At 43.4% G+C, this 13394-nt stretch overlaps 1 protein-coding gene across 2 annotated transcripts; it reads left to right on the top strand.

Moving 5' to 3' along the window:
* The first annotated feature begins 2972 nt into the window (after positions 1-2972).
* On the top strand, positions 2973-12212 carry ankrd24 (ankyrin repeat domain 24). 2 transcript variants are annotated; one of them, XM_028587636.1, is made up of 14 exons: positions 2973-3072; positions 4060-4152; positions 4506-4622; positions 4735-4854; positions 5068-5191; positions 5364-5542; positions 6342-6505; positions 7143-7927; positions 8031-8347; positions 8895-9128; positions 10209-10385; positions 10469-10624; positions 10792-10857; positions 11791-12212. In XM_028587636.1, exons 1-14 carry the CDS (start codon positions 3058-3060, stop codon positions 11851-11853), a joined length of 2610 nt encoding a protein of 869 aa, XP_028443437.1. In that variant the 5' UTR covers positions 2973-3057; the 3' UTR covers positions 11854-12212. The 2 variants fall into 2 exon arrangements, with proteins under 2 accessions (XP_028443437.1, XP_028443436.1); XM_028587635.1 differs by having other exon boundaries at positions 4702-4854.
* The last annotated feature ends 1182 nt before the right edge of the window (positions 12213-13394 follow it).

Genomic DNA, 13394 nt, shown 5'->3' with positions numbered 1-13394 from the left:
ATTTAGCAGTGCTACTGTGTGTATGTGTGTGTGTGCGTGTGTGTGAGTTTTTGTGTGGCAAGCTATTCAATTTTATTGGGGGTGTGATTTTTAGGATAGCATAAATTCTCCGGTATATAGATCTCATCTATGACGTTGCTGTGACCTCTAAAGGGTATCTGGTAGAAAGTTATGGGTAGCAGAGTTCTCTACAGTATTTAATGTTACTGTGTATATTTGTTATGTAGCCAGGCGGCAGTGTGTATTGTCAGGCAGGATACACAGCGGTGGCTTGGTTCTCTGTAGCTGTATTTAGTTGTGTGTGTGTGTGTGTGTGAGATGCACTGCTAGCGGTATGGATCCTCAACAGCCAGTTTTTAGCCTGATGAAGCGGTTCTGTCCTTGTTTCAGCCTGCTGCCGCTACCAGTAGGTATCTTCTCTCTCTATCCACTAATCACAGGAATAGCAAAGGAAATATCCCTCTTTTTTTAATAATATTTCTGTCTTAAAAGTAGTTTATTTTAACTCGTAGAACTGGTATCTCATTGCATTATATTTATTTCAGCTGCCCAGTCATCTATTGTTTTGTTTGTTATGCAGTGTGGTATCAGTTTCCATTGGGGCAGTTCAGGGTGGTGACCTGTTCTCTGACTTGGCCCCCTCAGGACTGGAGTAAGAGCGATGAGAGGCTCCTGCAGGCTGTGGAGCAGAATGAGCCCGACAAAGTCTCCGCACTCATCGTCAAAAAAGGCCTCTGTCCTACCAAGCTGGATGCCGAGGGCAAGTCAGCGTAAGTTGGGCACCTAATGTTTTTCTTAGTTATGAGAAGGAATTAATTTACTAGAAGTAATTGCATTATGTTCATATTCCTTTCCAGTCTACCCATTTGCAGTGTTTCCCCCCAGCCCTATTTCTGATACTGTGGTGGCAGGAATTTTGCCATGGTGGGCCGCCACTACAAAATCAACATAGAGGAAACACTGCATTTGTGTTTGGCACTGAAATGATTGTATTATTTCCACTTAATACCACTATGAATTCTGCTTATTGATCCAATTCTTTATCCTTGGTAATGGTAAAGTTGTATTGCCTTCATTTCTCTTGAACTCAAACTAAAGTTAAAAGTGGACTCAGCAGTAGAGTAATTCTCTGGAATCAGACATTTTAAATGGAATCTCTAGTGACATGTATTGTCCTTCGTCCGTCTGGCAGGTTCCACCTCTGTGCATCGCGAGGCCGGCTAGAATGTCTGGAGGTCATCATCTCTCACGGAGCAGACGTCAACGTCACTGATGGCGCTGGTATTTTATTATCAAATAAAAGTTTTATCTTATAAGCCAAGGCTGTTGAATCTCACACGTGTCATGGATTGTTTATAAATGTCTGTTTTATAACTGATTGCAGGTTTCAGCGCCCTTCACCTCACAGCCAAGAATGGCCAATCAGAGTGTTTAAAGAGACTCTTACAGGTAAAATGACAGCATAGCCAGGTTAACCAACGAATACTGTAACATTTAAATGGAATAATGCAAGCATGAATTTTAAGACTGCATGTTTTACAAATGGTTTATCATGTTGTTTGCTGTTATTTCTTTTTGACCTGACAGGAGAGATTAGCAGTGGATTGCACCGACAGCATTGGTCGGACACCACTTCATCATGCAGGTAACATTTCAGAACTACAATATGACACCAGTTTGGTCACTTAACATAACTTTGCATACAACAAAGACCTCTCATAGATCTCCCCAACATATTTGAAGTATTAAAAGTAAACAGATGTAAAGGAATGCTTAACACTGAAGCTTACCTAACAAAAAATATATTATCTACCATCTAAACTGCAAACAGAAGTGCTTAGAGATTTCAATTGCATTTCATGATGTAAGTATATACTGTATGTAAACCTTTAATATTAACCATAATTCTGATTTATTTCCTGTAGCGGTCAGTGGCTGCTTGTCCTGCTCTGAGACTCTGTGGGATTTTAAAGCCAGTCTGGATGTCCAGGATGGGGTAAATTGAAGTTTGAAATTTATTCACAGCTTTTTTGAATTACATTGTTTTGAATTGTTATGTGAGATGAACAAATACATGATATTCAGTGATTTATTGTTTATTTACCTCTGTTCCTATCTAGTACTTTAGACAGCACTATTAAATGTATTTGTCATTGCTCCATGATGTTTGAATAATCGTGTGCATCTCTCTGTCAGGACGGGGCCACCCCTTTGATCTTAGCAGCTCAGATGAGCAGAGTGGAGCTGTGTGTCTTTCTGTTGGGTCGAGGTGCCAACGCAAACATACAGGACAACCAGGGAAGGTACTGGACTGTTTGTGATGCTCGTCCTCTGTGTGGCAGTCAGGGTTTGATGAGGACCACTGGATCTGGATCACTCTCTTGTAGCTGCTGCTGAAGCTTTGACAGATGGAATGACAGACAGTGGGGGCAGACTGGGGGCACGAAACTGCCTTCTTAGCTAAGATCCCAAAAAACTCTGCAGGATTATTTTCACAGCAGTGGGGTTGTCTGGGTCAGGATGCAGGAAGGATTCCCATAGAAAGTCTACAGTCTATGGGTTAGATTTGAAAGGATGAAGATCAGGAGCTTTCAGTTTGGCTTTGGATATCTCCTTGAGGGGATGATTAGAGGCATTTTTTCAGGCCGCATCATTACGTCAAATGGAAACATTTCAATGTCTTGTCCTGCAATTCATCCTGAATCACAACCTGATTGGTATCTTTGGAATCCTTGACCAAAGCGAAAATAGAGTTTAAGCATACTATATGTTTCTACTGATTGACGTGCTGATGATCTATTGATTTGAAATGGCCAATGAATCTGAAATTGATGTATGTGATTCTACTGCATTACTATTTTTTTCCTGTTGTACTATGATATTTTGTTTGAAATCGCAGGTCTGCATTGATGCTGGCGTGTGAGAGTGACAGCGTTGACACCGTAGAAGCTCTACTGAGAGGCGGGGCCAACACGCAGCTGGTTGACGCCCTTGGACACAAAGCCACCGACTACACTGTAACCACAGGAAACCAACGCATCATGCAAGCATTGCAGGATGGAGCACCTCAAGGTACAGTATGAGGCCGGCTTTTTTTCACGTGGAGGGATAGAAGCGATTGAAGATCTCACAAGGCTCTTTTGACAATAAACTGTTTCTATTATCATATCATCATGAATCAAATTTAGTTCTGTTAAATCAAGCAGAATAAACAGAACAGGTTGTGACAGCAGTTATTTAAAAAATATATATAAAGCGTTCATGTGAAACACATGGCAACTACATCTAACACATTATCAGACTCACTTTATGACTTCTGTTTGAGTTCTGCTTTGGATCCTGGCTCTGTCTCTGCTCCTCTAAGAAACAACTGTAATAGGAGGAATTGGATCAGGAGGACAGCTGGGTGTGATTGTAAAGTGGGGTTTAAAAAAAAGAAAAAAAAGACGAATGGCTTGTTCCACTTTTATCTCCCAACGAAGATATTGCTGACAAATGGACAACAGATGTGTGGCTGGTTTGAAAAGGAGATGAAGGAGAGAATTTAGTGTGCATATGATGCCTGCCCACGTTAGTTTTTATTCTTTAATTAGAGATTTTGGTGGATTTACTACAAGATACATGGATGGCACTAATATAAACTACATGTTAGAAAAGCAGCAGGAAGTGTGTACTGTGTACATATACTTGTGCATGTGCACATATTCACATTCGCCTCTAGCTGTGTGCTGAACTTTATTGCTTTTGAGGTTAAAGTGTCTTGCTGTGTGTCTCTTTCCCTCTGCATTCGTAGCTACTGAGGGCACAGACAAGGAGGTAATGTTGCATAGCTGTGTGTTGGATCACTCCCTCCATCAAATGAGATCATGGCCCACATTGGCCGATCACATTGTGCATGTTTTCCAATATGAGGTCATTGTTTTTGTTTGCCGCTTTCTTTTCATTGTCTTCCGTTCCCCTTTCTTGCTGACCCTTTGTCTCATCTCAGTTTCCTCTATTATCCCATTTTATGTTGAGCTTGACCTCTGCTTGTCTGTGATTCCCTCTCCCACCCAACAGCCCCCCCAAGTCCCCTTAGGCGCCTCATCGGTGCAAGGGGGCACTACCCCCCGCAAACGGAAAGCTCCTCCACCGCCCCGCTCTCCTTTGCAGGTACTGTGAGAAACATCTCAGTGTTTGAAACACTTTGTTTCCCCCCTCACAAGTAGAGGCCAGCCTTACGGTATTGTTAGCTTGTATAGTACATTCACCTATCATCATCATCATCAGTTTGCTCAGAAGCACTGTCTACTAGTACTACTACTACTACTACTACTACTACTACTACTACGTGAGAGCAAACGATACAAGAGTGTCCATAATTATGCTAACTTGACAATTTTCCCTTTGGTAGGATCTCTGTAGTACAACATTGCATCTTGACAAATTAACTAAAGAGAATAGAGAATTTTGTCTTTGATGACTAACAATGATTCATTATTTTTTTCTGTTTTCCCATCACAAAGATCCAGGGTCTGCCACCCTCTCCACGTCCCCGGAGTTCTGCTCCCCCTGCCCAGTCCCCTGAGCCCCAGTCTTCTTCTCCCTCTCCCCAGCCTCCAGATACACAGCAGTCAGCCCAGGTTAGCACTCTAAAGCTTGATTTTTGTTTAGTTATAGATGCTATGTTTGTCCTTCATATTACAATGCAGACTCTATCAGGGTTTTCATATTTCTTGTGGTTGTCTGCGTAAGCCAGAAGATGAGGAGGTGTTTGAGGAGATCCGACGGCTGCGTCTGGAGAGAGGCCGTCTGCTCCAGAAGATCAAAGCCTTTGAGCAGCAGCAACAGAGCGCCCTCTCTGCCTTGGAGGAGGTACTGCACTGCAGGCGGTGCAAACACACATTGTTATTTATGTCTCTGCAAAATGTTTTATGATTGTATGTAAGCCTATGCCTCACTAGGGCTCTGTGTGTATGCATCTTTATTAGAGAAAATAACGTAATTGTGATTGCTTGTTATAACCACAATTTTTACCTGTGTGTGTGTGTGTGTGTGTGTGTGTGTGTGTGTGTGTGTGTACTCTAGTTGTCTCAACTAAAGCAGCGTCTAGAGGAGGCAGAGGCAGAGCGAGACAAGCTGCTTGAGGAGCTGAAGGGAGGCCATGGTATTGGGGCCGCTGAGGACATGGATGAAATGTTTGACTTCCCAGGTATGCAATCTACTCTCTTTACTTCCCAGGCCCTGGCAGAGAGCATGCATGTACTTCTATACATGTGACCATACTGTTCCACATGGACATTCCTGTGTGTGTCTATCCCATTAGGAATTGATTTATTACACAGACTGATTTAGTTGTGGTTTCTCTTTAACTTTCCCTTTAGAGATGCTGCTCTCCAAGCGCTCCAGAGCCTCGCCTGCTCAGGATGAGGCCACTTCTCAAAGAGACGCAGACTCGGCCAACCCCTCCCCTGTCCCCGGAGACCCAGGAACTGTTTCTGAGCTGCGCAAACAAATAGAGGAACTTACCTCACACAACTCTGAACTAGCTCTCAAAGTGCAGGTAAGGTCAGGGAGAGTACAAAATCACAAATACACACCCAATGTATGAACGCATATACACCCAATTACGCATATAAACTGAAAACTCAACTAACATAAAAGCACGCAAACAATCTCTCTCTCTCTCTCTCACTTACTAACTCACTCACTCACACATGCACGTGCACGCGCACACACACACACACACACACACACAGTCCCAGGCCTCTTTAAAGAGGATAAATTGATAGTGAAGTGATTATTAAATAAAGATGCTGGTTCAAGAGTGGCTGAATGTCCCTGACTCAAACATTAGTCATGACCACTTAAACCTCATGACGCCGCACTCTGGTACACTAATGCAGTGAGGCAGTTGTATTCATACACAAATAAATAAAAGAGAACAGCATCAGATGAAGACATGGGGGTCATTTTGTATGCATTCTTCACTAACTGGGTCATGCTGGTTGAAGTGCTTAGAATTCTGTTCTGGTTATGGTTCGTTCACCATTGTATGAATAGCATCGACATAGGCCCGAACTTCAGTACTGCCCTGCTGTGTGAAAAAGAGCCAGACAAGAAAGTGACATCTAGGGTCTGATATGAGTGCAAAGAGAGAGTAAAGTAGAACCAAAACCTCCTGCTTTGATTTAAATGGTGGAGGGCAGGTGAAGATGGCATAACCTATACTAACTTAAGTTAATTAAAGGGCAGCTCCACCAATTTTACACATAAGGGTCAGTTTACTAGTACTTTTTAGCCTGTGAAAACAGTTGTACAACCTCCACAAGGTACTTTAATTCTCTCCGTGTTGTGCACAGATGCTGGAGATGTTTGAGAAGGATGACACAGACATGCAGACCTCCAGCTCGGACTTTGTCCCCATAGTTCAGTATGAGACCCTGAGGAAGGAGTATGAAGCCCTTCAGGAGCGCTTCTCTCAGGCCCAGGCTTCAGACGAGGCCTCCAGCGTGGCAGAGGAGGGGTAAGATTGATCAATTGATACAAACTGAAGTGGCCATCACAGATCACATTCACACAACACTACTGTATTAGATTAGGCTTGTATCATGATGTGCATACCTTTGCATCATGACATCATGTATCTGATGGTGTCTTGACCTCTATTACATGATCATTCTTGCTTTTCTACAATCTTTGATGCTTTGTTGTATTATCACAGGTTGCGGTTGTATGCTTCAATAATAATAGGGTTAATGTGTGTTATAAGTCCAAATATATATAATATTTGTTTCACCTTCTCAAATAGTAGCATTTGATACTTGTATCTCTTGATATGTTTGTAAATTGAATATCTTTGGACTGTTTGTTGGACAAATCAAGCAATTTGAGAACGTCACAGTCCGCTTCAAGAAACTGTGATGGCCATTTTTCAGTATTTTCTGACATCTTCTGTAGGCCTGCACGATAAATTGTTATAAAATTGCGATCTCGATTCACCCCTGATTGTGATTACATTTTTAGATGACTTCAATTTTTCGAGGATATTATCTACATATTGATCAGTACTGGAAATAAACCCTGGAATGGGGTTATGATATGATGTTTTTATTGTTTGAGTTAGTGCATGAAAGATTGCTAATTGTTGTCTTATTCTGCAGTGGGGATGAGAAGTCTCAGGAAGGATGTGCTGATGCAGAGAGTTTGAAGGCTCTGAAAGAGAAGTTGCAAGGGCTTAAGGAGCAGTTGGCCTCCTCCCAGTCTGAGCTGGAAGAGCTGAAGGAGCAGATGAGCCTTGGGGTGTTTTCTGTGGAGTGTGGTGAAGGGGAAACTGCCGCAGCAGGTGCTGGGGCTGGGGCTCCAGAGGGGTCTCCGAGCCAGGAGGCACAGCAGCTAAGAACGAGGGTGACGGAGCTAGAGGAGGAGCTAGCTAAGACACAGGGTGAGGCAGCCGGTCAGAGCAGCCAGGACAGTGACACAATCAAACAGCTGACAGAGAAAGTAGAGGAACTCCGTGCTGCTCTGTCCCAGAGAGAGTCTACCAAAGAAGACGGGGAGAAAAGCGGCGAAGGAGAAGAGACGGAAACAGTGAAGGGCCTCCGTGACAAAGTGGCTGAGTTGGAGGCAGCCCTGGCAAAGAGCAAGATGTCGGAGAAAGAGGGAGGAGCAGCAGGAGATGGAGATCAGGTCCGTCGTCTCCAGGAGCGTTTGGGAGAGCTAGAGGAGGAGCTGAGAAAGTGTGTGCCTCGCTCGGAGTTGGAGGAGGTGCAGGTGACTCTGGGGCTCCAGTGTGAGCAGCTAGCCAGGGAGAGGGCAGATGTGGCTCGAAGGCTCAACAATGCTCTCCTGGATCTGGAGAGACTCAGGCCTCCTCCACGCGGAGATGAGGAAGAGGAGGAAGAAGATGAGGAACATTCAGAGAGCTCAGAGCCCTCAGGCATGTCAGGTGTGCGCAGTGTTGTTTTTGTCTACTTAAAGTAAGAAAGTCAAATTTAACATTATAGACTTTTCTGTCCATTTTGTGAATGATCATGCCTCTGTCCAATCAGAGCACTCCAGACGCACCATGGCCGCAGTGAGAGAAGAACTGGAGGTGGCGAGGCAGGAAGCAGCCCAGGCTCTGGACTGTCTGTGTGCTGAGCAGGAGGGCCGCGCACAGGACGCCCTGCAGCTGAAAGACGCAGTGCCACTCTCAAAACATAAGGAGGCGCTGTCTGCAGTGTCAGAACAGCTAGCTCAGACGCTGCAGGAGCTCCAGGAGGAGAAGACCCTTCGTGGTCGGGCTGAGGAGCAGGCTGCCAGACTGGAGGCCAAACTGCAGGCCATGCAGGATGCCGTACCTAAAGAGGAGCATGAGAAAGTCACGGTCAGCAGCATTGGCAAATCTCAGACTCAGACTTCTACTTCATGTTAAGCCATTTCTCATTGTACTACAAGCTCTTACTTCATTTATCTAATAATCCAGAGGAGGCAGAAAGGGCTGGCCCTTAGCTGAGATTTAGTTTAGTTTAGAACAAAATAAGTTATCCACTGTTTAGAAGAGGCTTTTTCAAAAGGGAAACACAAGTGAAAGCATCTTATTTGTTTGTAGCAGCTGTATTTAGCTGTTTGTGGTCTGGGTTTGATTGACAAGGTGGTACAATGTTAATTGTTGATCATTATCTAGTGTTTTTTTTCACTTAGTTAATGAAAGTTTGTTAGTAGGACTAGAAATAATTCTAATCCTAACAGGACTAAGAGCATAGCATTGCAGATCAGCAGTTTTCAGCTTTGTTGCAATGCATATTTCTGATAATCCAATGGTTTGTTACATGATTTATTTAATTTAAGATGTAGGATAACTTTTTTGCTGTAACTTCTAACTGGTCATACTGTACATTATCATTATCATCCATGTGCTTCCTGCCTCTTAGGCAGAACTCCAGCACTCCCTTCAGGCCAGTGAGAGCAGTGCAGCAGCGGCTCAGGAGGCTCTGAGTGAGAAGGAGATGGAGCTGAGAGAGCTGAAGTCCCAGAAGGCTGCAGAACAGGGTCTGATCTCCAAAGAGGACCACGAGGCCCTGCGTCTCTCTCTGCAGGCCGAGATCAACGCCACCACAGCCCGTTTCAACGATCTTACTCGCAAACATGAGAAGACTTGCACTGAGGTGTGTGTTTGTATGTGTGTATGTGTGTGTGTGTGTGTGTGTGTGTGTGTGTGTGTGTGTGTGAGAGAGAGAGAAGCCACATTAGATGTTATTGTGTCTGCCCCAAAGTGAGCCGTGTTCCATGAAGGCCTTTTTACTGCCTCTTCATTATTCATTATGTGTATTACTTTCTCCATTCAGTTCGTCCATTGATCCCTCTGTATGTGCTTATTGATGCTCTGTGTTGTATGTGCACTATACTATACCATACTAATGACACACTCCTAAAGTCTTTTCCATTCAGATAGAAAAACTCACTTTGTAAACTAGGTAATTGCCTTTCTGACTGACGTTGGCACACAGAAGTTAATGCGGGGGCACATTTTCACACGGAGTAGGTATTAAAATGGCTTTTATGTAAACTCCAGTGCTCCTGGATCAGCCTCTATGTACTTGTTATTTTTTTACAAAAACATGGCCCGTTTAGAACACAAATCCAACATTTGAATTTAGTGTTAATTACACACACACACACACACACACACACACACACACACACACACACACACACACACACACACACACACACACACACACACACACACACACACACACACACACACACACACACACACGTATGTAAATTAGTGCCGGTAATAAAGTTACACTTACCTGAAACAAAAACAGTTAAACATGGCAACAAAAGCAAATGTGTACAGATTGAGATGTATAGATACCATGGGAAACTAGCCTGGCTAAACCCTGACGAACTTCTGGCAAATTTGAGATTTGCTCTGCAAGTCTCAGTTACAACTGAGAAGGGTCTTGTGTCAACCAGGCTAATGGGAAACTGGGAAATGTCCCCACGGTAACAACAGCAGCGTAGTTGAGAAGCTTTTCTACCAGGAAAGCGTGTATTTCTGTCTGTATGAAGCTGTCAATATCAATTATAGCAGCAACTGAAATTCCCCTTTAAATATCAAACTCCAGTGCTCCTGGATCAGCCTCCAACGTCTTCTATATATACAGAGAGCATCTGAATGTGTGACCAAACATAGACAGCCTTGCTGAAGTGACAGACTGGTTGTTTTTCTGGTTTAGGTATTCCAGGTGCAGAGAGAGGCTCTCTTTAACAAGAGTGAGCGGCAGGTCGCGGAGTCCCAACTGGCCACGGTGCAGAAGCAGCTAGCCGAATTACAGGCCCAATCCAGCCACATCCAGGAGCTCCACAAGGGCATCCAGGAATCCCAGGGCCTGGTCAAGGAGAAGGACCGCAAGGTAAGAGTTTGGATAACCAGTTGAAACAACTGCTGTTGGAGCACCTTTAAGGTGGCCGAATTGATGTCTCTGTCTTCACGCAGATAACTGAGCTGTCCAAGGAGATGTTTCGGCTAAAGGAGGCCCTGGGAGCTCTGTCACCTCCACTGGGCATCACCTCCTCATCTACCCATCATGGTAACCCTGGGCAGCAAATGGCACTGCAGAACAGGATTGCCATTCTTACCCAGCAGCTCCAGGTAAGGAGAACATTGTAACTAGCGATGTGTTTAGAGCAAAAAAATATTATGATTTCTAAAAGACTTTTTTTTTCTGTCTTCAGTATATATCAACCATTATTTATATAAATCAAAACATACACTTAAATCTTCACATGATAGGAACATTTTCTGTGACCTTTTTGCAGGATTGGGAAAGAAAGCACAAACAGGTGGTGACTGTGTACCGTTCGCATTTACTGGCAGCTGTACAGGTGAGTTGAATGCACACATACACGCCACAAATTAAGACCTTTTGTCATGAGATGTGAAGAGGTTTCCATGTGAGTATATTTGTGGGGCCGGCCTCAGGATGGATCAATACAATTGTCAATGTTCAACTTGCTGGACAGCCACTTGTAGTGTGGACTGTGAATGGCACTGACTGCTGGATTTTGAGTTTGTGCTGACTATTAAGAGCAGGAATGATCTGTCCACCATCTCTGCTTGCCAGACAAAAGTGGATGAAATTTCAGAAGAGGTGCAGGAAAAAGGAGCTTGACTCACTCTCTCTCTCGGCAGTACCATCATATTCCACAACTAAGGTGTACACATTAGCTATTTCTTTTGTCATGTTGGTTGTAATAAGAGACTGCTCAGGTGTCGTTGACCTCTAAGAGAACTGCTGCGTTAGCTCTTTGGCAGGTTGGGTATATGGGATAGGCTGTCCAGTGGGCCTAATCTCTCTTCCTGGAGCATCTGGCATTGAGCAGTGTACAGAGTGTACATGGGCACAAAACTTATCTCCTGGGTCTGTTTTTAAACTTTGGAACAGGCCTATAGCGTTACAGTCAATCTGCAGTAGATCTGTGCAATCTGATCAGCAGTATAATCTGCAAAAGCCTATACCTCCTAATTAGCGTGATAGGCGGCTTGGAGATGGCTTGCCATACTCGATTGGCATCTCGTTTCAGTGGTAGTGTCAGTACCCCATTGCTCCCTCTAGCAGGTTTCGTTGTTTATGGCCTTTATGGCTTTAGTGGGTCTGCCAAACGTGCAAATTTCAGTCTGCTGATCTGCAAGGATGAGTGGGTACACCTATAGAGCCTGTTATGGGGGCTCTGCATGTGCTCATACAACAAGGAACCAATGTGGAATACAATGTAGACATTTCCTTTTCTTACACTTGTGTGTGTGTTGCCCAACAGGGCCGAATGGACGAAGAGGTGCAGGGTCTGCTACTCCAAATCTTGAGGATGTCACAGCAGTGACACTGAAATCTTGTAACGTCTGCAAGTCTCTCTCCACCTCCAGCTCTTTTACAGGTCAGCATGAAGCAGCTCCAGCTCAGCAACCTGCGGGGAAATCATCATTGAGACCATTTCTCTAGAAAGCCAAATAAAACTAATGTGTTCAGACATAGCTGCATGTGTACAATACAATAACTTCAACAACAGCTGTAGCTTGACTGATAAACAAACAGTGAAAAAAGTGAGTGCCTTCTTGGCTGGATAAGTTAGATAGTTAAGACAGCAGCCTATAGGTCAGGGGGTTTATGGTAGCAGACAGTGAATGTGAATAGAGAGTGGTTATTAAGGATAGGAGATAAAATCAGGTACATTGATTGTGTGACAAGCCTATTGATTTTATACAATATTGTTATAATAAAAAGAAAAAGAAATGCTCTGCTGTTGATCTTGTTCTTTGTAACTCACTTCATGCATAGATACTATAGATTTAACACACAATAGGTTTCCAAAACAACAGCTTCTACACACTGTCCGTCACATCTATTTTTGGGTGAATGGAATCTGAAGTCTTAATTTGGCTGTAGCATGTGTGCATGGAAAGTTGGACAGCTGGGCTTAACTGTGGAGCTGCTACATTAGCTGGCAGATATGAAGACTCACAAATGACAAACCGCTGTTTGAATTGTACCCTATTTTCAATTAGTTTTATTGACAAAGAGCCATTAAAGTTAATCAAAGAAGAGCAGATCCAAGAAATTCCTGAGAAAGCAAAAGGGGAGATCTGAAATAATCACATTAATCATTTGGACCTCACCAAAAGCCTCGTAGCGCACCTCGTCTCTCTGTGCATTCATGAGGCTGCATCCAAGAACAGTGGAGGGCCTGACGTGGGATGAGGACAATCGATAAAGCGATGCATTTCCCTGACACATAAAGGAATTCATTTCAAGTCCAAATCCCCTTTCTTTTATATCAATCACTATAGAGGAGTTCCATTTATGGTTTGTTATTGTTATGAGGGACACATAAAGACAATAACAACAAGACCGTATTAAACATTTACCCCCAAAACAAGAGCAGCTTACATGACTGTTCACAAGTATAAGAGCTTAATCATCCTGAAGTTTGTTCAGTCATTCATTGGCATGGCAAAAAAAACTAGTGTTCAGGAGCATAAATGCACATTATATACACTGACACAAATGCCTGTCTCTGTAGTTATTAAGGCACTGAAGTTGGAGGGGCTGTGGAAATACAGGCATGGATATACAGAGTTTGTATGCAGAGTTTTAAACCCATGTAGTATTACTTTGCGTAGAGTCCAACCAATAATGTTCACAGGCTTATATAACACATACAGTCTTTAACAAATTATGAACAGCCCTTACAAACACAATGGAAATGACTGATATTACTGATAAATGTGATAAAACTTTGAAGATAATGTACTGTAGGTCCACTTGGCTGTCTATACTTTATGAAGATAGTATGGAGTATGTGCCTTGATTATCATGGAGAAAAAAAAGGCAGAAGTATGTGTGGCTATTTCATAAATCCAGCAC

Source organism: Perca flavescens, chromosome 9 (genome assembly GCF_004354835.1).
Source record: "Perca flavescens isolate YP-PL-M2 chromosome 9, PFLA_1.0, whole genome shotgun sequence".
In the NCBI taxonomy this organism is placed as follows: Eukaryota; Metazoa; Chordata; class Actinopteri; order Perciformes; family Percidae; genus Perca; species Perca flavescens.
Note: the sequence above shows the minus strand (reverse complement) of the source record. Positions and strands in the feature narration are given on the sequence as shown.